The sequence below is a fragment of the Aphis gossypii genome, unplaced genomic scaffold (assembly GCF_020184175.1).
Source record: "Aphis gossypii isolate Hap1 unplaced genomic scaffold, ASM2018417v2 Contig00551, whole genome shotgun sequence".
Classification (NCBI taxonomy): domain Eukaryota; kingdom Metazoa; phylum Arthropoda; class Insecta; order Hemiptera; family Aphididae; genus Aphis; species Aphis gossypii.
The window spans coordinates 1-27267 of record NW_026083156.1 but is presented as its reverse complement, the minus strand read 5'-3'; the positions used below and the strand labels follow the sequence as shown (position 1 = coordinate 27267).

Genomic DNA, 27267 nt, shown 5'->3' with positions numbered 1-27267 from the left:
TGTTTTCTAAAGTCTCTATCAATAAATTACAGATTGTTTCATTAGTTTCATTTGGTAATGACTTAAGTTAGATTAAATTTTGTTTAATCCCAACATTTTTATCAAAGTATTGAATTAAAATAGGAAAAATTTTCACAGCACCATGGTTAGACCCATCTGTACAAACTCCAATAAATGAATTATAGTTATTGTTAATGATTTTTAAAACTTCTTTTAATGAGTGTGGGGCTAAGACATCATTAACAATAGCTTCAGTTTTAGTTCTAGCTGAAAAAATTTTAGATGCTACCTCTGAATCTCAAAACATAAGACGATATAATTTAAATAGAACAATTACAAGATTTATAGCTTTGGTGATGTCTAACCGTATGAAAGGCAAGTGTGGCTTCAACTGCTAATATTTTTTCTTCGATTTTTGTATTCTGTGTTACAAAACACGTATTTACAGATTTTGAACCACTAGTTGATTGAATATTTTTTGAATGTTAAGACCTTCGTCAATAACAAATGTTATATTAAGTCAGCTTTGCCTTTATTGGCCAATGAAACTATTATACAAAGTACATAGTAGCAAATACTAACACAGACTAATTCCAATTTGAAATTTCCTATTTTCAAACAACGATCATAATATATGTGACATGTCACATGTATACCGTAGACATTTCGGAGAAAAACGTCGATAACATCGATAACGTCCGTGCCGATTAAATTTATATTTATGTTATTACTTTATTAACTTTATAAGATTAGTTAATAACGACTTGTGGCATTTAGGTATTTTCGGAATTAAATAGAAATAGAAAAAAGAGTGCATTGTTGCCAATACAAAAAATGTGAGAGTACAAAAAATTTAAGAGCTCATAAGAGTACATGTATTCTTAAAAGAGTACTAATAGTAACCCTAGAACAAGGAGATTTTTATAATTTAAGGTAGAGTTTCCCCCTTAAGCCAATCATTTTTTCTTTGTAACACATTAAGTCTAAGCAGTGTATAGACACTTCAACATTATTTATTTTCCTTGAAGTTAAACATTCAAGTTACACTGTAATTTCATTTTAACGAATAGATAAAAGTCGTTTTATTTATATAATTTCAGTTCAGACAGTTCAGTTAATATTTAACTATCATTCAATCAGGTTCTGTCATTTTTTTTATCAAGTTTAATTCTGTTAATTTTTTTATTTTTTTATAAAAATTAATTTTCAAAAATTTAACAACAATTTTTGTTCATTTGTTTTGTTAGTACAAAACAATACATACTCTACATATCCAGAATTTACTCCATTTACATCAAGATTGAAAACATCAATTAATTTCCGTTATCTTCATCTCAAGATAAATACTCATTAACTAAAAGCGGTTTTATATATTCAAGAAAAAAAGATATTGTTTAATGTTTTTTCTGTAGTCATATTATCTTGTATCATTGAGAAAAAGAAGATAATCTATGGATCGAGCACTCGATATGGAATCAGAAGTGTGTTTTTGTATAATTATCAAAAGGAAATCAGTTTGTTGAAAATGTAGTGTATGCAAGATTATCGATATTTTGTAAATGTGATTGTAGATCTAGGTCATATTATATACTGTTATTTAGTACATTATATAATATTTTTTAAACTTTTTATATTTTAATAAAAAAAAAACTTAAAAATAATAAACTTAAATGTGTTAATAACTTATTTAATACCTCGTGAACGTATAGCCTAGTGAGATAACGCGTCTAATTTAAATTTAATATATTAATGATTTAAAAAAAATGTTTCAGGTTCCATTGAATTAAGTAGGTAAGTATAATAACTGTTAACTATTTATCCAACTAGACACTATACGTTCACATTTTTTTTTAACCTTACATTAGTTTAGTATTTACATGCATGGATAAAGAAAACTTGTTAGTTTGAGCTAAGCTGTCTAGTGATCATATTCATATTTCTAGAAAAAAATAGTGTTTACGTTTTTTTTTTTTTTTTTATTTATTGTCGGTTGGTCGGTTAGGAGCAATATTCAACCGTACACACAATAACCAAAACACATTGTTTTCAGCGAAAACGTTTATTTTAAAATAAAAAATGTTAATCATCAAACTCACAAGAACTCGCGCCGGGACGACACTCTCACCGATGACTGAGAGCAGATAAGAAAAATCTGACTCACGTCTCACACAGCCATACAAACCGGTCTACGATTCGCACATCAATATATATATATATATATATATAGACTATATCGATTCTAGAACATTCGCGGAAACAACGGATCGTTTTCTAATCGGTATTCCCGAAGACCAGACCAGTGTCCCGCGCACGTTACTTAATCGACGCTAACAGTTCGGCCTTCCTGACATTGTTCGTCCCGAACACGCATAACATATTAATAATGATAATAATAATACATTATGATAATATTAAATTTTAGGTTACAACATGAAAGAATAATGATAATAATAATACAATATGATAATATTAAATTTTAGAATACAACACGAAAGAATAATACAATATTTCGAATCCTTCCCCCCTTTTTTTTAAGCAATTGGTATCCTCACCCACTTCTTCATTTGGTCGGGACCTACTACTCCTTCAAATGGCCTCTGAGTAATTTGATTGCCCTCAATATCAGCAACAACATACCGGTCATTATCCAATACCTTCTTCACAGTATAAGGTCCTTTAAACTTCGGTACTAATTTTTTATTCACTCCAGGAGTAACATCAAAATTTCTGATCATTACATAGTCATTAACATTATACAGTGCAGGCTCTTAACGATTTTTATTATATTAATCGCACTTTTACTTTGTGTTTTAATAATATTATCAGATGCGGCTTCCCTTAAGTTCGTCAAATTATTCGTATTTTCGTTCTGTTAAGTCTCATTCAACTCATCTAACGCACATCGTACCTTATCAGTTATTTCACCCTTTTGTTCAATCCCAAATAATAACTTACTGGGCGTTTGTCCCGTCACTTTATGCACAGTATTATTAATGACAAACTCTACCTTAAATAATACCGGGTCCCACTCATCGGAATGTTCCACGATTTTCGCCATCATCGGCGTTATTGAAAGATTTACTATTTCTACCTGCCCGTTTGCTCTGGGCGTACCGGTTGCAATTAATATTTGTTCGACAGACTCGTGAGACAGAAATGTTTTAAAATCTTTCGAAGTAAACGCAGTACCACGATCGGAAATGAGATGTTTCTGTTTGGAATAAGTACGAAAATATTCTCTTATATATTTAATTATTTTTTCGGTCTTCGTTGTTTTACACGGATAACAACGTACAAATTTCGTTAATCCGTCGATTACTACCAAGATAAATTTATTATTTTTTTCTGTCCTTTCGAACGGTCCTAAATGATCGATATGTAATGATAAAAATGGGAGATCACCTTTCGGTATACTATGTAGATATCCCTCCCGTTTACCAGACATAGGGGAATATTCGATACATTTCAGACAACTAAATAAATAATTACGGATTTTAATTTTTATATCAGGAAACCAATAAACTCTTTTTATGTTTTCAATTACCTTATCAAACCCAACATGAGCCATTTCGTCATAACAACTTCGTATTACATTGTTTTCCATACACTGCGGTACATAAAATAATAATTTCCCTTTCTCCTTCCTATAAACAAGTCCTTCGCGTAATTCAAAATATTTATCTTCTTTTATTTGTAAACCATCCCGAATTTGTATGATATTACTATCTAAGTTTTGCTTAACCGCTAATATTTGTTCGAAGGTGTTCGATTCTATAACTAAAATTCCGTGACACCTACTTAAAGAATCAACATGTCCCATTCGCGTACCCGGACGGTGTATGATTTCGAAATTATAATTCTGCAAGAAAAGTGCCCACCTGGAAATCATAAGACTAATTATTTGTTTATCTAACGTTGATCTAAAACTATTACAATCAGTATCAGTAACGATTTTAAAATGTATTCCGGCTAAATACACGTGAAATCTTTTAATAGAATATACTACGGCTAAACATTCTAACTAGAAACTGTGATATCGCGATTCCGCTTGCGTCGTTCGTTGACTAAAATAGAACACTGGATGTAATTTACCAGACGTTTGTTTCTGTAACAATACTTAACCATACCCGTGGGAGGCGTCGCAGTGTAACTCCGTAATCGCGGTCAGCGAATAAATATAAAGGATGGGAGATTCCGATAATTTTTCTTTTAACGTATTAAACGCGTGTTGTTCATCATCACCAAAATAAAAATTGATATTCTTTTGTAATAACGTATGTAATGGTTTAGCGATTAACGAGAAGTTGGCGATAAATCGTCGAAAATAACTGGCAAGAACAAAAAACTGTCGAACTTCTTTTTGATTTTTCGGCATCGGATAATTCTTAACTGATTCAATATTTCTAGGACTCGGACGTACACCAAATTCATTAATAATATAACTGAGATATTCAACACTTGTATATAAGAACGTACACTTATCTAAACGAAATTTCAAGTCAAATTTAGAGGCCAAATTAAATATCCTTTTTAGAATAGAAAATTGTTCAGAAACAGTTATTGTGGCTATCAACATATCATAGAGATAAAGTGTTATTTCACCTGTTTTAATTAAATCGGAAAAAATATGTAACATGAACCTTGCGAAAACTTTCGGAGCATTTGTTAAACCAAATGGCATTTTAAGATATTCATATTGTCCCAACGGGGTCACGAAAGAGGTATACGGTATTGACGAGGGATCATTCGAACATGATGAAATCCGTTTTTTAAATCGATGAGAGAGTAATATTTTTTATTTTTTAAACCATCAATTTGATCGTCGATTAATGGCGCGGTAAAATTGTCTTTAACCGTTATTTTATTTAATTCACGATAATCTATACATAATCTAGTATCTCCAGTTTTCTTTTTAATAAGCACTATCGGACTGCTGTAAGGACTCCTACTCTCCCTGATTATTCGATATTTTAATAACTCATTCAAAATATTACGTAATTTTTCTTTGTCATCATACGAAATACGTCTCGCTCTATATGTAATAGGTTGATCGTGTTTCAATATGATTTTAATTTCTAAATTCGGGTTTATTTCTTGTATAATTTCCTCTTTATTTTTGCTACCATACTCTTTTTGATATAACTCAAACAATTGTTCTTTCACATTCTAATTTAACTCAGGATTTACGTTCAACATTTCTTTCACATCATCAAACTCATGTGCATAGCTTACACACAAAATTTGACTAAAACTATTGGTTTAATCTAATTCACTTTCATAACAATCAAAATGGACAACACCGTTTTTAAATGATAAATTAACACTTGGTTTAATGACAAAATCCCCACCTAAAATTGCACTCATAGTTATAGTATTCTCTGGTACGACATAAAAACATATGGGAAATTTATTATCGTTAACAGAAATATTAGTTTCAAACATTCCTAACAAATCTAATTTAGTATCATTTATACCAGAAAAAATACAATTTTTATTTAATGGTTTTATTACATTTACATTATTTGGAATTAACTCACGCTTTAACAAACTGATAGGACTGCCGGTGTCGATGATCGCCACAAATGAAATTCCACACTGTGTGTCTGCGTCTACTGGAACATTACATGAACAGGTTACTTCGTATGGTCCTGGATGGCTGTGAGTGGCTTTGGATCGGTTTGTCGTTACATTCATTATTCTGGAATCGTTCTCATTCACTCCATTATTCCTTGGAACCTCCCCTATCTTTGCTGTCGTATTACGAATTAACGCTGGACACTTCGACCGCTGATGGGACGTAAATCCACATTGATAACGTGCACCCTTTTCTATGCGTGGTTTCAGACTCGCGGGCGCAATATGAAATTTCGAACCACAATTGAAACAATTTTTTGTTGGTCCACTTACTGAAGTTGTGCTTGGATTTGTATTCCGTCGTGCCTCTGGTCGGACTGATGAAGTAGTTTTAACTGATTCTTTCGTAATATTTACTGATCGTATACGGGTGGTACGCGATGTATCTAGACGTTCGAAGTTGACAATATCATTTAATAATTTGTCGGTGTCAACGTGGTCTCGACTTAGTAAATGCATACTCAGGTCTTTGGAAAAAAGCACTTCCAATATTTGAATTTTTGTTTCTTGTAATCCTAAATCGAGTATAGAACACAAATGCACTTTCTCGTGAAAGTATTCTAATACACTTTCACCTTTACGTTGAACGCGGCGTGTCATTTCCTTCCAGCGGTCTCCTACTAACACTTCGTCGACAAAAGTTCGTTTGAATTGATTTTCGAAATCAATCCAACTCGTAATATTACGCGACAAGAACCAATGTCCCGCCGAACCTCCAAGATTATTGCGAACTGTCTGCAGCTTAAAATTATCAGGCCATCGGTTTATGTCGGCCACGCGATTTACTGTTTTCAACAAATCTAGGGCTTGAAATCGGGTGTTCAGCCGTTAAACACAGGAATTGATTTGTGAAAGTTGGGTGCAAACGTTATTTCATTTACCGGTTTTGTTTGTTGAACTTTCAACAATTCCATTAACATATTGTTCTGCATCATTAACGCCTCTAACATTTGTTTCGTAGTTGATTCAGTTTCATTGGACATTCACGAATTTAAACCATTTCTATCATTATCGTTCATAAAGGTTCCTGCCGTTGGTTGGTCTTTCGCCGCTGGCTCATCTAATGTCGTTGAACCCGTATCACCCGACATTATTACTTCATCTGACTCCCCTTGACTTGCATTGGTCTTCGCTCTCGTCATCATCTTAATAATTACTGGACACTTTCGTACTTTCAACTGATTTTTCGTTACGGTCACGACACGAATAAGAATAGCACGTGTTTTTTTTTTTATGTACTACCTCACACCTGAACTGTTGGTTGGTCGGTTAGGAGCAATACACAATCGTACACACAATAACCAAAACACATTTGTTTTCAGCGAAAACGTTTATTTTAAAATAAAAAATGTTAATCATCAAACTCACAAAAACTCGCGCCGGGACGTCACTCTCACCGACGACTGAGAGAAGATAAGAAAAAACTGACTCACGTCACACACAGCCACACACACCGATCTACGATTCACACATCAATATATATGTATATAGACTATATCGATTCTAGAACATTCACGGAAACAACGGATCGTTATCTAATCGGTATTCCCGAAGACCCGACCAGTGTCCCGCGCACGTTCCAACATTCCAGAATCGACGCTAACATTATATCAATCGTTGTATCGAAATCAGAGTTCGATATTAGTCCTTTTAGTAAACGAGAGTAACGGTTGGACTTCTAGTTAATAAGCAAATTTCAATTATTATATTATTAGAATGTAAATTAACTAAAACAATTGTAACGGTATATCTAGATCAGTGGTGTACATAAATATTTAAGGGGCGAAAACAATTTGAATACAATTATCAAAAATTTACATACACGATGTGAACGTGTTAAGAAAGCTGATAGCTTTTCTACTCTGTTAATTTAAACCAATCTTCTATAGTATTATATTCTTATGATAATTACATAACATTATTTCATATTGATCTTCTTCGTTTGAAACAATTACAACATTGTATTGACTTGTATATTGTTGAAAAACGGAACAAATTGTAATCATACCAAAAACCATTTGATACAGCTTATGCGTTAATAAAGTCTGACGACGCAGAGATTGGGGGGTCCTTGAGGGCCTTAGCCCCCTCAAAATTATCAAACATTTTTCATAGTATATAATATTAAAATAGGTACTTATTTTACAACAATTGACAAACTCTTGGAACTTTACCAAAATATTTTTTTTTGCCGAAATGTTATCAAAATAAATGTCAATATAATAATAATTATTATACCATATTATACCTAATCTTCATCGGTGCGCACCGGCTGACCGTCGTGACGGATTGTTGCATTATCGCAATGACAAAAATAGAAATTTCCAATAATCAGACTGATAAACATTATTAATGTGACGATTGCCGATTGCTGTTTCTACCGTTTCGTCTTTCGTGTTGCAAGTTGCGTTGTTCACTGTTGTTGTAAATCGTAATTTCGGTCGAATACTCGAATATAATATTATATTGGGCGGCACCCGTTTCGCCCAAAATCGACCTTTCCCGTTTCGCCCAGATACCCGTTTCGACCAAAGCCATTTTAGTCGTTTTCAAATTAAGTTGACAATGGTTTTTAAATAATATAATATATTTATATTACATATATCATTATTAACTCTTATTATTATTATCTATTTTTAAAAAAGTACTGATTATTTTTAAGTAATTTTTTTATAGCATTTTTGATGAAATTAACCTTAAGAGAATTTTTTGACGTTTTTACAATTTGTTCATAAAAACATGTCAATAAACGAAAATACTGTTGTGATTAACAAGAAACTTTTATCAAACTGCCGATGGTACTAATAATTAATTATATAGCACGACAAGTTTTCGTCGATAACAATTTTATCATAGCCAGGACTTTCCGCTCAAATTATATAGGTATCTATTATAATTTATCTCAGTTATTAGCAACCAATTAGTAAGTATAAGTTAGAAGTCGTTAGTTATTGAGTTGTGAACAGTTTTAGTTAAAATTTTAATGATGGCTATATTTATAAAAAGTAAGCGAGATAAGGACATGGTGTCTTTTAATAATTTTAAATATAATTTCGCTTCAAAAAATGTAAGTAGGTACTGATGAAATTCATTGGCGATGCGTGAAACGTACGTGTTCAGCTACTTTATACACGTAAAATTCTAAAGTGGTGAATGAAGAGGATATTTTAATTACTGACCAGCTTCGACATAACCATAAATCGTGTACCAGTGATGCAGAAATAAATCGTCAAATAGTAAGTGTTTCATGTAAACGAAAAGCTACTGAAAATCTTTACATACAGCCAAAAAAAATCATTTTAAAAGAGTTATCAGAAAACACTCAACTTACTGATGGTTTTACTTCAAATGATTTCAATGTGATTAGAAAATCAATTTACAGAAGTAGGTGTAAAGTTCTTCCTCTTATTCCAACTACTATAGCTGAAGCACATATGGCTCTAAATACACCAGAAACCACTTTTACTACAAAAAACGAACCATTTGTGTTAGTAAATGATGAAATAAAAAACATAATAATTTTTTCTTGTAAAACTAACCTTATGTTTTTATGTAATGTTGTGGAAACAATTTATATGGACGGCACGTTCCAATTTTGTGCCAAATTCTTTGAGCAAATGTTTTGTATACATAGTTTTAAAAATGGTCATTATATACCGTTAATATTTATTTTACTTCCGGACAAAAAATATGAAACATATGTGTATACCTTTAAATCAATTGTAAATAAATGCAAAGAATTAGGCCTAGTTTTTATACCAAAATTTGTTACTATTGATTTTGAAAAAGCTATTCATTTAGCAGTCAATGAAGTTTGGCCTTCATCGAAAATAGTTGGTTGTCGTTTTCACCTTACACAAGCTTGGTATAGGAACGTTCAAAAGTATGGTTTAGCAACTGAATACCAAAATAATACGAGTATTGGTAATTGGATTCAACATACTTTTGGCTTAATATTTTTAGAACCTTCTGAAGTATCCGATTGCTTTACTCAAGATTTAATGGCTGAATGTCCAACTGACGAAAAATTAGTTAAGTATTGCGATTATTTAGTAGAAAACTATATTTCTGAGGACAGTGTTTTTAGTCCAACATTGTGGGCATGTAATTCGGCGAGTATACAGCTCACAACAAATGCGTGTGAATCATTTCACTCGTATTTCAATAAGAATTTTTATTCTAACTCTCCGTCAATCATAAGCTGGTTAAATATTATACGCAATGATATTCAGACAGAAACGTACATCAAAATTAATAGCGTTGAAATTCCCAAAAAAACAAAAGATAAAAAAACGAAAGAAAGACAAGAATTTAACGAAAAACGTATACTTTTATATAGATCTGGCGAAATTACTAGATTTGAGTTTGTAAAAAGCATGTGTAGAAATTTTAAAAAATAAAAATTTTTGTTTATATATTTTATAATAATATTTTATGATGACTCTTAGTGAATTTTAGTAAAAAATAATTTAGTGTTTTTTGTTGTATTAATGTATTAATGTATTAACTGTAATATTGTATAATTAAATAATATGATGTATTTTATAAAAATTTTTCCTATGACTTTTTTTAAAAATAGCTGTAATAAAAATTGTTAAAAAATTTGTTAAAAATGCATTTAAAATTGTATATTTTATTTTTTAATTAGTTCTGGATGTACTAATTGGTTGCTAATAACTGAGATAAATTATAATAGATACCTATATAATTTGAGCGGAAAGTCCTGGCTATGATAAAATTGTTATCGACGAAAACTTGTCGTGCTATATAATTAATTATTAGTACCATCGGCAGTTTGATAATAGTCTCTTGTTAATCACAACAGTATTTTCGTTTATTGACATGTGCCCATTATATTGTAAATGTTACCTACACGTGTTACGTTTTACTTTTCGTTGTTGTTATACCTATTTGTATTTTGTAAAACTGTGTATAACTTTGTATAACTGTGTATTATTGTTACCTGTAGTACTTCGGTAATTTCATAAGTGTTTTATTTATTTATTAAAACGTCGAATTATTTTGAATTATTTAATATTAAAAAAAACCTAAAGAAATTGTAAAATCTGAAAACGTGTTGCCGGAAATTCCGGAAAAAACTACAGTACACTCCGACGGCGACGCGTCATCGAATATTGATTTTGATTCTCCGCGGCTTCAAATTAGTGATGTAAATGATTTGGGTAATATTAACTCAGGTCCATCACGTCCAATTATGAAGGTAGATATGTATTTGAGATAAATATTGGCAATATTGCTTAGGTAGCTTATTTTTTATTTAAGTTATTTGCATGCAAAAATGTATAGAGTGACTATAGTGACTACTACTTTTAAATTATGTTCCAGTCTTATCCAATGACAAAATTTGGTCAACAAAACCGTAGTTTTAATGCATTATATTACGACTGCTTTGAATGGCTTGAATATAGTATCATCAATGACGCTTTGTACTATTTCGCTTGTCGCATTTATGGTTCTGGGAACAATACCGAAGATACATTTACCAAAATTGGTTTTAAAAATTGGAATAAAGTAAACATTTTAATAATTAAACAATCTTATTAAATATATTTGTTTTATTTATTACGTTTAAATTTAATACAGCTAAGTGGTTCAAGAGGATCTAAAAAAGCCCATCAAAGTAGACTTTATTCTCATGCAACAACAAAATATCATCTGACTAATATGGAAAAATGGCAGTCACATAAAAACATTGAAAAAACTGGTAGTGTAATTTCACAGGTTTCTTCTCAACATAAGCTACTTATTGAAAGTAATCGTAGATATTGTAACGTGCCACGCACAAGCAATTTAATGATGTAGTGTAGAATGAATTAATTGTAAAAAATGAAGACTGTTGAAATATTTTCTAAGTGTTTTTTATTGAAAAATATTCTAAGTCCAAATGATTTAATAAATGTGAAAAGTATTCTAAGTCCAGGAGATATAAAAATTGAACTGAGTGACGTGAAGGTGCTCGCTCTAACTCTGGTGGATCACGTCTGAAATGTGCCTAATCTGGGCCCCCTTATATATTATCCAGGGACTCCCGCGGTACCTTCAGGTCCTGTTGGTCAGCGTCACCTGCATTCGCTTCTTCCCACGCCTCTGCGTTATCCGCGCGACGTCGCGCGAAAAACAATACGTATTCATATTGTTCTATAGGGTGATAATGCAACGTGCTCTGATAGTTAAATATAATATATAAATTACCATAGCCAACAATACTCTAAACCATGGGGGCATAAAGGACATCCTTATAGTTATTGTTTGCGCGACTACCTGGTCTTTTGTGACACCACTGGGTGTCTGCCGGGTATAGACTCGCAGAGTTACATGCGCTGGATAAGTAGTACGATGTATTAAAAAACAATAGGTAACAAATTATACAAAAGCGGACTGTATTAAATTATAGAAAAGAATATATTGCCAACTCTTACACGTATGAATAACAATGTATATAATATAGAAATTCTTACGATACTAAGGTTAGTAGACTTAAAAATAACAATATAATATTATAATATAAAGTATTAACAAACAAAAGGAGAGGTATGATAATATAAGGCTGACCTGGATTCAGCTAACGCGTGGAATGGACACTGTTCCTCAGCCTCATCAGTCGTAGCACAAAAAAACCAACGTGAATATACAACGAATGGTCGGGCACTGACGTCGGAGACTTGGTGTGTGTTGCAATACACGGCGAAGACACACCTTAATGGACGACGTCGAAACGAACTTTGTTAATGCTCTCAACGTGTGTGTGTTGCAATAAAGGGCGAACACACATGTTAATGAGAGCAATTAAAAACACAGTTAAGTTACAAACGAACGACGACACAAGACACGACGCGGAGACGTAAAAAGACCACACGCGCCAGACAACAACAACAACATGGCGACCGGTAGGTCGGCACCGATGTCAGGCGAAGCAGTGTGTCCCCCAATGCCGACAACACAAGGGAATGACTTAAAGACGTCGCAAAAAACGAACATTATCGTGACCCCTCGCGCACGGTGGTAAGACTGCATCCGCGCATCAACGACCGATAAGTATCCAACAGTTATGTTAGGGTGAGCAACCAGGCAAGCAATAATTGAGTGTGGTTAGACTAGAACCGGATCTAATAAACAAAAGTAGAAACAATCAAAAGTATCATCGCCCGTGTGCTTCCTATCCGCTGGGAGATAATAATATATAACTACTATCCGGTGACATATTATGGATACGTAATTACCACCCGGTAGAGTATATTAGTTGCGGAATCACTCACCCGATAGAATATTATAGTTATATAATTGACGCACGCTATCGCCCGGATGACGCAAAGCGTGGGCAGAAGCGGATGCAGGTGCAGAAGATCAACAGGAGTCTGAGGGTACCGCGGGAGTCCCTAGACGATATAAAAGGGGGTCCAGATTAGGCACAATTCACCAGAGTTAGAACGAGCACCTTCACGTCACCCAGATCAATAGTTTTGTCATTTGGACATAGAATATTTTTCACAAGTTCAATTAATTGGACTTAGAATAATTTTTAAATAAAAACACTTAGAATAATTTTGAGAGTTTTCATTTATTTCAAAACAACCTTTCCGAATCGACATCATTCAACTGATTGTCCGTGGCACGTTACAATAATTAAGTGCCTAATATTTTATACCGGGTGACAAGCATACGTGCGATGATCTGTCTTTGACCCTGAACGATGCCGCCACATAGTATAACTTATCATAATGTACTATTGTCGGTGCGTTCAGCATTCTTACGCCGCTCCGCCGCCGTTGGTGATTTGTAAAACCTATACTTAATCACCTGTTCGCTTTAAGATCCGATTATAGTAATATTTCTTACACCTCTATCATAAAAAGTGTCTGTTGCACCCCCAATGTCTAGATTATTGTTACCTGTGGACTGTGGAATGTAGTAATTTATATATAGTATTTAATAAAAGTATCAGAGCACGTTGCAATGTATAAGAACTTTGTGTGATGTGACACTGTTTTTGTGCAGACAAGGCCTAGCATTTAGAGGCCACAATGAAGCTCCCAGCTCCATGAATCAAGGTATGAAGTGGAAAGTAATGTTTTTGATTAATAATTAAATTAAATTTATAATTGTATTTAGGACATTTTAAAGAAGCCTGTAATATGATATCTAAATTATATCCTGAATTTGCCCAGAAATATAAAGAGAAAACAAATTATACTAGCCATGGAGTTCAAGATGAGCTTATTAATATTTGTGCAGGTTTATCAAATGATACCATAATACAAGAAGTTGAAGATGTAGGCATATTTGGAATAATGTGCGATGAAGCTAGGTAATAAATTAAAAATGTTATTTGGAAATTTGATCAATTAAAATTAATTTGAATTTTTTAGGTGTTTTAAAGATGAGCAAATGGCTTTATGTTTGAGATACTGCAAAGGGTTAAAAATCAAAGAAAGATTTATTGGTTTTGTTCGCGCCCAATAATAGTAATAATGACCGCAATAATAATAACACCTAACTCTGACCTACGCCTCGAATCGCACGGATAGGAAACTCTATGTGCGCGACTACACCAAGGAACGGGAAGAGATTTAGTCAAAGAACACGGGACGCAGGATGATATAGATTATTTAAGGGGGACGGGGGCCCTGTGGTCGATCCGGTCAGGTGCAATGACCACAGGGTATAGATACAATATGTGGGCAGCACTTAAAATTAATTCTTAATCGTAACTTAAGAGCTAAGGCAAATGGTCAGCGTGCTGATGACTGGCCCGACTGGACGACCTGAGGCGGCTTCTCACACACCCACACTGGGTGCTGGCGGACTTACGCGGAGCAGACCCGTTACCATAGCTGATGAGTGACTGCTGACCCAAAATCGACGTTGTCCCAGGATGGCGATTGCGGTTGAGTGAGTTGTGAGAAGAGTTTGTACGGCTTTCAGTCACACACTTGTGACCAGGATAATAATACAAAAAATAATAAGAAAAAACTCACTCAAGTGTTCTAGACGTAGTCGTTTTGATTTTATTTTGTGTAATACCACATATAGTATAACAATTTGTTCGTGTCGCAGTGACAACGAGAGATACCGACAAATTTGATAGATATACCTAATATTTAAGGGTATACTAAAGAGATATAATTTTACAAGAGTGTTTCGACTCAACAAAAAAGGAGGTGCTATAAGAGCGACCGTATAAATAAGATATATAAAAACGAAAATCTCATACACAAAAAAAAGGGCGTTGGCCGCAGACGAATAACAACAATAATAATAATAAAAGCATCAGTAATACGAAACAAGATAATAAGATATGAAGAAATATGATAATAAAAACATCTGCGGTAAAAGGCCGACCAATAATTAAATTATATAATAAGAAACAAAGAGAATAAATATACAGATAGCAATAATATTATAATAATTAAACAATTAAAAATAAAGGACAGAGTGGAGTGCGGGGAAAAAGGAAGATGCGATTACAAAACGGTGTCGTCGTGCGGCGATTAGGTAGAGACAGGTATTTAATTGTCGCGGCGCTACAGGTTTCATTGATTTTCATATAAACAAGATGCAGAGACTTTAAGTAAAACTATGTTAGATTACCTCAAGCAATATAATTTAAACCTTCAATTGGCAATTGTAGCCCAGTCGTACAACGGGACCAGCGTTATGTCTGGGCGATTTAATGGTGTCCAAGCAAAGATTAAAGAAAAACATCCGTATGCGATTTTTACACACTGCATGGCCCACAAAGTTAATTTAGTAGTTCTTGACATGTGTAAAATAGTAAAGGTATGAATTAATTATTTTAAATTGCCTATTTATATTTTTATTTTTAAATAAATGTGTTTTGTTTTAAAATAAAAACCAATTTAATAATATTTCAAATATTATATTACAGGAAACCAGAAACGTTTTTAACACATTAGAGGCCCTTCATATTCACTTTTCATATCCGACTAATAATAAAAAATTAATCGATATTCAAAATAAGTGGGTGTTAAAAAAAGTCAATTACAAGGTTAAGCAACATCAATGTACAAATGCAAGTGACTTTACAACCGACGAAGAGCTTCAAGGGATTGCTCACAATTTAAAATTTTATAAATAGTAAATTTAAAATTACATGTTTTTTACTTTTAATTGTATTTTTATTTATATTAATTTATTATTCTATACATGTTTAATTAAATAGAATAATATTTTCTATTAATGATATATTATTGTAAACTAAAAACTATTTTTATGTGGCTCAATATTATGAAGCAAATTCAAACTTACATTTATTGTTAAATAAGTGTATAATAATATTATAGTATATAATATATGCTATATTATACTATATATAATAATATAGTAAAAAAACAAACTTCGTATTATTTTACTTTATTTTACTTCATGTTAAAATAAATAAAAAATTATATTTTTGTTTTGCGTCAAAATTGACTTGCGCCTAAAAGTGGTGGGCGGTGGCGTCAAAATTGCATGCGTCGAAATTACGTATGCGTCCAATTGTTGTTCGTCCAAATGGCCGCATCCATTTGACGTGCGTCAAGATTGACGCGTCGAAATGACAGGACACCCTTTATAGTTAACAAATCCTCATCTTTCTTTATGTTTAACTTTTTTTCAGCATCCGTCGGTATGGTTTGATCTGTTACCTTCTATCTGTTTTTTTTACTACTAGTTTCCTCTCCTTTATACCTGACCTTTTCATAGATTTCGCATTTTTTCGTTGCTGTGACGATGTAGTATTATAGTTATCCTATAATTAAAATAGACGATATAAGCTAATGTTCGAATTTCAAAATCAATTTTCATAAAATATTTAATTAATAATTTTAACATTATAAAAAAATGAATTTGTTTTTTAATTAAACCAATAACATCTATTGTAATAAAAAATGTTTTCTACTTATTTTGGATATTGCAATCGACTCTTCTTCGTCGCTTTTGAAAGAATAGCAAGACATTTTTTTTTTTTAATTTCAATACGAAAGTGTTAGATCGATTGAAAATCTGTTGAAGTATACTAGTATACTGAATATGTTGTATCGATGAGTCTCTTTTATATATAATCACTTCTACTCCTTCTCATCTTAAGTCTAAAATGTATAATTCAGCTAAAATACTAACTAGGATATAATTTAAATAAAATAGAATGTTAAATGACGTCATGTATACATTCGAAAATTGTACAGGTCTAAGTCAGATTTTTTGGCAAGATTACTCTTATAATCGAAAAAATAGAATGCATATTACGATGACCTAAAATAGCTTATTAATTCTGCATTACAAGTGAGATTTTTTTTTAAAAAATTTGAAAGTTAATGTGAATACGATGTGTTACCGGAGACGGATATAACCATAACATTTTAATACAATCGATTAATATGTCACATTCTCTTTTAATAGGTGGTGAATTTAGAACTATATAACCAGAAATTTATTTTTTTTTAAATCATAAGTTTCATCGTGAATACAGCTAGTAGACTACAGTAGAAGCACTAGAAGTCAGTATATTTTTTTTCAAGCATCTCCACGCTAACAGAAATGTAAGTACTTATTTATAATTAGGGCTAGGATTTATATGCATTGGTATGTTTTTTTTGCAACTTCTTATTAATACTTTTGTTAATGATGTCTACAAATCAGCTCATGACGAAGTAAATGGTGATATTTTTTTTTTGCATGTTTTTGCATTTTTTGGATAAAATGCATATTTTTGCATATTTTGAAAAAAATTAATAATATTGCATATTTTAAATACAAAATCGCGAAAAATGCATGTTTTATGGTATATTTCGTTACAATTAATTTCATCGCTATACAAAAATACTCAAAAGTAATTTCAGTTATCTTATCTTATCTTATCGTCGCAAACTGGTACGCTGAAGGTTACCTTTTCTATACTGTTAATATATAAATACTAAAATACTGTACTGGATTATAGACTAGTTAGTAGTTAGTTAGTCTGTGTTTTGACCGAGTCATTGTCATATTCGTTAAAATGCCAAAAATACAAAGTGCTAGTGCTAAACTTCGACAATACGTTGAAGAGTTTTCTAGTACAGTTTTTAAAACTGATGGAAAAACACTATTTTGTAATATTTGTGACCAAGCAGTTTCATCAAATAAGCGTTTTCAAGTAACTCAACATTTAAGTACAGCAAAACACCTGAGTAATTCAACAAGAAAAGAAAAAATCCAACAAATATTTATTATAGACTCATTCGAAGATCAGAACTCAACATTTTCCCTTGATTTATGTCGTGCATTTTTAGCTGCTGATATCCCCTTATGGAAATTGCATAATACAACTTTTAACACATTTTTGCAAAAGTATACTGGTAAACATATTCCAGATCAATCTACAATTCGAAAAAAATGTGTATCAGTTCTTTACAATGAAGTAATTGACCGTATTCGTAAGGAAATTGGAGAGGGCCCAATATATGTTTCAATTGATGAAACTACAGACGTTGATGGAAGGTACGTTGCTAATGTTTTAGTTGGTCTTATGCACGAAGACAAATGTTCTAATTCGTATTTATTAACATGCGAAGAGCTTACAAAATGCAATTATCAAACTGTAGGGAAATTATTTCACGATGCTTTAAATATACTTTGGCCCAATGAGATTAAATATAATAAAGTTTTTTTATTTTTAACTGACGCTGCGCCATACATGGTGAAAACGGCCGATTCTCTAACTGTATTGTATCCAAATATGATACATGTAACATGTGTGGCACATGGTTTACACAGAGTGTGTGAAACAATAAGGCATGAATATCCAAATATTGATAACATGATAAGTTGTGTGAAAAAAGTATTTTTAAAAGCTCCGAGTCGTGTGTTCAAATTTCGAGAATTTTTTCCAGAATTACCTCTACCTCCACAGCCTATACTTACTCGATGGGGAACTTGGCTAGAAGCCGCATCATATTATGCTGACAATTTCAATTCCATAAAATCAGTGCTTTTGTCTTTAGATGAAAGTTCTGCGAAATCGATAAAGAATGCTATAGCTTTATTTGAAAATAGAACTATACAAAATGATTTAGCTTATATAAAATGTAACTTTGGCTTTATCACTCAATCTATATTTAAATTAGAAAATGCCTCACTGTTACTCGATACAAGTTTGGAAATCATTGAAAAACACTAAATTTAAACTTAGCCAAAACAAAGGACCAATTGCTGAGAAAATCGATAACAAATTTAAAAGTGTGTTAGAAAAAAATACTGGATTAAAATCTATGTTTACAATACGTAAAATTTTGAATGGCAACAATCAAGATGAAGATTTCCCAAATATAACTCCTGGAGAAGTAACAAAATTTAAGTATGCAAAAATTACCTCGTGTGATGTTGAGCGAAGTTTTAGCAAATATAAAAATTTATTAAGGTCAAATAGAAGATCGTTCACTTTTGAAAATTTAAAGCATCATGTTATTATTTCATGTAATTCGTTTGAATAGCTTAAATATATTTAGAGATAACAGATAAGTTTATAGATTTTAGATTTTTTTTTTTTTTTTTTAATTAATTTTTAAAAAATTTTGTATTAAGTGTTCATATTTATGTGGTATATTTTAGCATATTTTTATTGCATATTTTTGCATATTTTTAATAAATTAAATGCATATTTCATCTTTTTTTATTGCATATAAATCCTAGCCCTATTTATAATATTACCTTACTACTTGTTCGAAACTCGGCGCCTTTACATAAAGACCCAGTACCTATGGCTATATCGGGTGGAGGCCCGGTCAATGTGCAAAGGCCTAAAAGCGTAACGCCGTTGCGATTACGTCGCGCGTACCGCAACCGGTGACCAGTCCTAACTGTGCCGGGCGAGCGAACGGAGCCGTCTACCTTCGGTGTCGCGTCTTTAGCGTCCGCGGCCGTTTTCGTCTCCTTATTTTACTGTTTTATTGGTTTTTATTGTATGCTACCGCAACGCCGCACACAGTGCCGCTTCTGGTGTCCGTCTAAGCTCTGAGGCTCTAAACGGTTTCGTGTCGCGTCCGAGCTCGTCGTGGGTTGAAGCCGGTCGCAGTGAACAATATTATATTATACGTAAACGGTCTGATCGCCGCCGCCGCCGCGAACCGAAGCCATACGCGTGTACACGCAGTTGCCGTCGCCGTCGGACCGACTCAAATAGACCGGCTATCGGTCAAGGTCATCGGCCGCCACTATCTCCGCGACTCTACTGTCTCGTCATCGGGTATCGTTGCTGTTCTATTATCATTTGTGTTATTATTATTTTATACGCCGTTGTCATTATTATTCTATCCCGTCTCTATGACCGACGGTCTTATGTACTATTATTGATTCCATTTTTTGTTGGTGTAAGCCGACGCGGAGAGACGTCTCCGCCGGGCAACTAATATTATATACCTGTTACCTACACCTAAGTCACGACTTATTATTATTATACCATTATTACCATTTAACTTTGTTCTGAAACTTATTTCTCCTTAATCCTCGTCACCCGGACATCGCTAGGCTGACCGCCGGTTCCGTAGGAACCCGACGGTGCCAAAACATTGGTAGCAGAGCGTGGTTTTGACACAATTAAAGTTTGTTAGCGTTCCTGGGTGAAGTTAATTAAGGGTATACTCAGTTGTTGGTCGGGTGTGACATTGTTGTGATCTTAAGCCACAGTGCTGCTCAAACTGTCAATATAATTTAATTGCTGTGATTGGATATTATTTGTGGTGTATTGTGTTCAACAGGTATTACGCGTTAGGTACGCGGTATTGTGTTAGGTCTATGGGATATAACATAATAGATAATATATCAGGAAGTTTTATTGGTATTGATATTGTTGTAGGGTGTCGTGCATCTTGCATTTAGTGTCCAATTGAATCTTTTTCTGTCATCCTCGGAGATTTAATTGAAAATGCCTGGGTCAGAGAAAAATGCGCTGGAGCGCGAGCTTCGGGTGTTACAAAGGGCTAGGACCGTTGCCCTGCTAAATCGCGAGAGCACGGTCAATCGTATGAAGGCGATAGCCGACGTAGCGTCTCAAGTAAAAGATAAGCCAGATTTAAAACCCAAATTGTTAACGGCAGCGAGTGATTTAGACTTTCTTTGGGATACATTTGTACAACATAATGAGGCCGTTCTGAACGCTTTGCTGGATTTAGAATTAGCTTCAGAATATTCTACGACGTTGGAGACAGAAATCCGTGCGTTGTACATTGATGCCCGCGCTATAGTCGAAGAATTTTCGCCTCTACCCAGTAACCAGGGGAATGGTAGTTTGTCGGGATCACGCCATTCAGTCCAGTCAGGTCGCACCTCCCGACGCTCTCGGCTTCCAGAGATACCGCTGCCGTCGTTCAGTGGCGATGTGTGTGGTTGGCCGGCGTTCCGTGATCGCTTTACTGATTTAGTCGTGCTGGATGAAGAATTAACAGACAGCGACCGTTTCTACTACTTGCTCGGCTGCCTTAGTGGCGACGCGCTAAGTGCTATTAGTTCTATTTCGGTATCCAATGGTACATACGAACTCGCTTGGGCTACGCTGGCCGAGCGGTTTGATAAGCCTAGGCAGCTGGCTTCCCTGATTATCGACAAGTTAATGTCAGCTCCAATACAGCCTCAGGAGTCCCTGGGCGGGTTGAAGGAGTTCCTTGCGTTATTTTCCGATCAAGTTGCGATGTTACACACGTTGCGTATTCCAAACCTTGGTGAATTCGTATTGTTTTCTTTAGCTTCTCGGTGTTTGCCATATTCCACTAGGAAGGGTTTCGAAGCAGCCAACAAACACAACTTTCCATCTATTCTGGATATGGTTGGCTACGTCAAAGATCGTGTGACCCTTTTAGAGGCCGTGAACTTCTCGAAAGGCTCTGGGGTGTCCCCGTCAGCTCCGTACCATATTAAGTCCACGTCGTCAACCCATGTTGGCAGGAAGCCAAAGGTGGCGATGATAACCACAAAACCAACGGGTACTGCTCCGTCAAAGTGTTTGTTTTGTTCGGGAGATCACGTCACTACGTCGTGCAACGCGTTTGCCCAAATGTCAGTGAGTGATCGCGTGTCAGCTGCACGTGATAAACGACTGTGCTTCCGTTGTCTCAACTCCACCCACTGGTCGACAAAATGCAGAGTATCCAAGCCATGTGCCCGTTGCCATGGTCGCCACCATACTCTACTCCATAAGGACATCGATACGGACTCACAACCCATCCCCTCGACAAGTGCCTGCCACGTTAGCTCATCGAAACATCCTACTATATTGCTGGGGACCGCTGTGGTTCACGTGCGTGACCGGTATGGGTGCATGCAGCCGGTACGCGCCTTAATCGACTCAGGATCGCAGATAAGTATCATGTCGGTTCCCTGTGTCGAACGGTTGGGGTTGACGCGTAATAAGTGGACTGCTCCGTTGACGGGCGTGTCCGGGGTCGCGGTTCTACAAGTCAAAGGTAGGGTTGACTGTCTTATTACGCCTAGGTACAATGATGAGCACCCCATAGAGCTAAAGGCGTGGGTTTTACCTAGAATAACAACTGAAATGCCTTCGCAACGGCTGCCGCCAGAAATGGTGAAGAAGTTTTGCCACTTGGCCTTGGCCGACCCGCGGTTTGATAATCCGGCTCCAGTTGAGTTATTGTTAGGAGCTGACGTATTCTCCCAAGTTATGGATGGGAAACGCGTCTTACTGGACCCCTCCTTACCTGCGGCGTATGGGTCAATATTCGGATGGATCGTTATTGGTCCCGTTTCCACGACAGAACCTGATACTTATCAGTCTCATTCTGTTGTCACCCTTGCTGTGTCACTTGAGGACATGGTTCAGCGATTTTGGCAAGTGGAAGAACCTGATACAGCCCCGGCTACATTCCATGATGAGGGTCAATGTGAAGCTGTCTATAGCGCTGAGCGGTATCGTGACCTTAATGGACGATTTGTGGTGCCCATGCCGTTCAGGCCCGGTCATCGTGATGAATCATTCCCGGGGTCCCGCCAAATCGCCATACGTCGTTTCCAGAACCTGGAACGGAAGCTCCAGGCCGATGAAGTGCTCTACGCTGCATACAGGGAGTTCATGTCAGAATATGAGTCGTTGGGACACATGAATATTGCGGCTGATGCCGGGACGTACTTCATACCCCACCACCCGGTCTTCAATGCGGCTAACAAGATACGAGTGGTATTTGACGCCTCAGCCAAGGCCAATTCGCAACTGTCTCTAAACCAATGCTTACACACTGGGCCGAAATTGCAGTTGGATATCCTGGACATCTTGACCCGTTTTCGCCTTCATAAGTTTGTTTTCACCGCCGACGTGTGTAAAATGTACCGGCAAATCCTCATACGCCCGGAATATAGGCGCTTCCAACACATATTCTGGCGGTTTTCACCTGTAGAGGAGCTAAAAGAATATGAGCTAAACACCGTCACGTACGGAGTTAATTGCGCCCCCTTCCTGGCATTGCGCGTACTGAAGGACATCGCTGATAATGAGTGCCAGGACTTTCCGGAGGTCCGGGACGGGCTGAGATACCAGACATACGTTGACGACATTTGTCTCGGAGCCGACACCGAGGAGCTCCTATCGAAGGTACAGTCCGAGTTGATAGCCGTGCTGGGGCGCTCTGCACTTGAACTGAAAAAGTGGTCGAGCAATTCACCCCGCGTAATGTCAGAGATTGCGGAAGCTGATCGCATTTCCGACGTCATCAACTTCGATGAGAAAGAAGGATGTATGATCAAGGTGTTAGGTTTGCGCTGGCATCCGACCAAGGACGTTTTTGGTTTTGATGTCCATCCGTTAACAACAGTTGTCACCAAACGATCCGTGTTATCTATTATCGCCAGGATCTTTGACCCGATTGGATTCCTTGCTCCTGTGATTTTTCATGCAAAACATATTATGCAGTTAATTTGGAAGTCTGAACTGGGATGGGATGACCCTTTACCACATGACCTAGGTGTTACCTGGAAGCTGTTGCTCAACGACCTTCCAGTGTTGTCCAAAATCGAGATCCCGCGTTTTCTATTGACAACCACCAGGTCCAACGTGCATTTATGTGGATTTTGTGACGCGTCGGAACAAGGATATGCCGCGGTAGCATATTTGCGAGTAACGTCATCTTCAGGACTGGTCACCGTACATCTCCTTGGTTCCAAAACCAAAATGTCCCCCATGAAGACTAGCACGATCCCAAGATTGGAATTATGTGCGGCCGTGCTTCTGGCCCGTTGGCTGGCTCGCCTCCTAACAGTTTTTGGGGACCGACTCCGCTTCGACGGTATCTTTGCATGGTCGGATTCTCAGATAGTGCTATCATGGCTAGTTAACCCTCATACGTGTTTCAAAGTGTTTGTCTCGAACCGAGTGCATTTAGCCCGTCAGTTGGTACCAACCTGCCAGTGGGGTTACGTCCGGTCGGCTGAGAATCCGGCAGATTGTGCATCCAGAGGGTTGATGCCCTCAGACTTGGTTAATCATGTATTATACTGGTCGGGTCCTGCTTTCCTCAAGGGCACTGTTGAAGCTTGGGACATGTCGGTCGCAGCGGTGCCTATGGAGCAGCTACCGGAAATCAAAGTCATTTCGCTGTCTGTCCAAATCGAGCCTGAGGTAGAGTGGTTTAGTCGTTTTTCTTCATACCACAACATGGTCAGAGTTGTGGCCTGGTTGATTCGCGTCGCAGGCCGAGCCCGGAAACAGAAATACACTTCAGAGTATTTGACTCGCGAGGAACTTGACGACTCACTCACTGTCTTAGTTAAACAGTCTCAAGTCCGTTGGTTGTCCAAACTCCACGAGGATCTAGCGCGCGGCCGCCCTGCACAACGGTCATTGGCTGGTCTGCGGCCCTTCGTCGACGCACGAGGTGTTATCCGTGTCGGAGGTCGTCTGACGCGTTCTAATCTAACCAGTGCCGAAAAACAGCCTATTCTGTTGGCTAAGGACTCTCACTTATCAACACTTCTTGCTCGCCATTGGCACCTGGTCACATGTCACTCCGGACCTCGAGTAATTACGTCATTGATCACAAGACAATTTTGGATAATATCGGTGAGGGCGGTGATCCGTCGTGTCATTGGTCAATGTACGATCTGCGTGAGAACTCTCGCCCAAAGTCCCCACCCAATGATGGCAGACTTACCAAGCTCCCGTGTCCAGATGTGTCGTCCATTCACTCGCGTGGGCATTGATTACGCAGGGCCACTGTCCATGCGTGAGTGTCGTTTACGTAAGGCCCGACAATATAAAATTTACGTGGCAGTGTTCGTGTGTATGGCAACTAAAGCCGTTCATCTGGAAGTCGTGTCCGAGCTGTCCACTAATGCGTTCCTGGCAGCTTTCGATCGATTTGCCGCACGTCGGGGCCTCCCTACTGACATATTCTCCGACTGTGGCACGAATTTCGTGGGAGCAGCAAAGTACCTCCGCACCTTGGTTAATGATCCGACTATCCGACACGCATTAACCTCCCATACTCCTTGCGTATGGCATTTTAACCCACCGAGTGCACCGCATTTCGGTGGCCTGTGGGAGGCTGCGGTACGGTCATTCAAAACCCTTTTGATACGAGTCATTGGTGTCCATAATTTTAGCTGGGAGGAGATGACCACTGTACTCTGCCGCATCGAGGCCGTATTGAACTCTCGGCCGTTAACCCCGATGTCATCATCTCCGATGGACGTCGACTATTTGACACCGGGACATTTCCTGATTGGTCAACCGCTGTTGGCGGTTCCAGACATGCCAGTACCCGAAAGCTGTGCTAGGGTAATAAACAGATGGAAACTATTGCACCAGTGCCACCAGTCTTTTTGGCGCAGGTGGTCGACTGAGTATTTGAGTTCCCTTCAAGTCCGATCCAAGTGGACAAATGATGTGCCCAATTTAAAATGTGGTGATATGGTGGTAGTAAAGGATCCAAATCCACCCATGACCTGGCGTTTGGGCCGCATTATAGATGTGACGCCTGGTAACGACGGTGTAGTACGAGTAGTAAAACTGAACACCGCGTTGGGGGAGCTCACTAGGCCGGTAGTCAAATTAGTAAAGTTACCTATGGAACAGTAGGTCGCAGGGACCTGCTTGCTCTGGTTGACCAAAGTGTAACACCCGCCCCACAACAATATAATATGGTATATATATATTATGTTAATGCTATTGCAAATGTATTAATCCATTGTTGTATACTGCATGGCTACGCCCCTGTGGGTTCTACAAATGGCGGTCCCTTAGATTCCGGGGACGAGAATTCAACCAAAAACATAAGGAGGTATCATAATTCTATGACTTTGTACCGTTTGTTTTTTAGGTTACCTCGGTTGTCACTAATGTTAACAGTCCATGCCCTGTCATGTGTCACCGTTAGCCTCGGCTCCCCTATTATTATTATGATTATTTCTTTATTATTATTATTATTAATTATATATTTATTATTTTTCTTTTATGTCTTATAATGTTTACTTTTTGTACCGTATTTACTTTATGCACCTTACGTGTCTCATGAATCTTATGTATTTTACTGAGTGTGTACCCTCTGTATCTGTGATTATTTAATATGTCTAATAATCATTTTGTTTTTGTTAGTTATATTTTTTTTTGTTGTTTTGAATAATATCGTCGCGACGTAGCAGGAATTGGCGTGCCACAACACATCACCACAGCTTGTCTCCCAGAACCAGTTCAAATTCGCAATTGTGAGGCTGCACCTCCCAATGGGGGAGCATGTTCGAAACTCGGCGCCTTTACATAAAGACCCAGTACCTATGGCTATATCGGGTGGAGGCCCGGTCAATGTGCAAAGGCCTAAAAGCGTAACGCCGTTGCGATTACGTCGCGCGTACCGCAACCGGTGACCAGTCCTAACTGTGCCGGGCGAGCGAACGGAGCCGTCTACCTTCGGTGTCGCGTCTTTAGCGTCCGCGGCCGTTTTCGTCTCCTTATTTTACTGTTTTATTGGTTTTTATTGTATGCTACCGCAACGCCGCACACAGTGCCGCTTCTGGTGTCCGTCTAAGCTCTGAGGCTCTAAACGGTTTCGTGTCGCGTCCGAGCTCGTCGTGGGTTGAAGCCGGTCGCAGTGAACAATATTATATTATACGTAAACGGTCTGATCGCCGCCGCCGCCGCGAACCGAAGCCATACGCGTGTACACGCAGTTGCCGTCGCCGTCGGACCGACTCAAATAGACCGGCTATCGGTCAAGGTCATCGGCCGCCACTATCTCCGCGACTCTACTGTCTCGTCATCGGGTATCGTTGCTGTTCTATTATCATTTGTGTTATTATTATTTTATACGCCGTTGTCATTATTATTCTATCCCGTCTCTATGACCGACGGTCTTATGTACTATTATTGATTCCATTTTTTGTTGGTGTAAGCCGACGCGGAGAGACGTCTCCGCCGGGCAACTAATATTATATACCTGTTACCTACACCTAAGTCACGACTTATTATTATTATACCATTATTACCATTTAACTTTGTTCTGAAACTTATTTCTCCTTAATCCTCGTCACCCGGACATCGCTAGGCTGACCGCCGGTTCCGTAGGAACCCGACGGTGCCAAAACACTACTATTAACTAGCTTTCAATTAACATTTATTATTATCGTATATAATTTAACGGG

General features: G+C 36.8%; 2 protein-coding genes across 2 annotated transcripts; both read left to right on the top strand.

Moving 5' to 3' along the window:
- The first annotated feature begins 10971 nt into the window (after positions 1 to 10971).
- Positions 10972 to 13964, top strand: LOC126554597 (uncharacterized). Its single transcript, XM_050209651.1, has 4 exons — positions 10972 to 11166; positions 11239 to 11427; positions 13592 to 13703; positions 13765 to 13964. The coding sequence occupies exons 1-4, from the start codon at positions 10972 to 10974 to the stop codon at positions 13962 to 13964; spliced, it is 696 nt and encodes a 231-aa protein (XP_050065608.1).
- A 6590-nt stretch (positions 13965 to 20554) lies between these two features.
- On the top strand, positions 20555 to 25708 carry LOC126554599 (uncharacterized). The gene has a single exon (XM_050209654.1). The coding sequence runs from the start codon at positions 20555 to 20557 to the stop codon at positions 25706 to 25708; it is 5154 nt and encodes a 1717-aa protein (XP_050065611.1).
- The last annotated feature ends 1559 nt before the right edge of the window (positions 25709 to 27267 follow it).

What these genes read in the sequence shown, in the direction of transcription:
- LOC126554599 (XM_050209654.1), top strand. Translation starts at nt 20,555, where the DNA reads ATGCCTGGGTCAGAGAAAAATGCGCTGGAGCGCGAGCTTCGGGTGTTA.
- LOC126554597 (XM_050209651.1), top strand. Translation starts at nt 10,972, where the DNA reads ATGTTCCAGTCTTATCCAATGACAAAATTTGGTCAACAAAACCGTAGT. An exon ending in GTTTTAAAAATTGGAATAAA is followed by an intron (nt 11,167 to 11,238) that starts GTAAACATTTTA and finishes AATTTAATACAG; the next exon opens with CTAAGTGGTTCAAGAGGATC. An exon ending in TCCCAGCTCCATGAATCAAG is followed by an intron (nt 13,704 to 13,764) that starts GTATGAAGTGGA and finishes AATTGTATTTAG; the next exon opens with GACATTTTAAAGAAGCCTGT.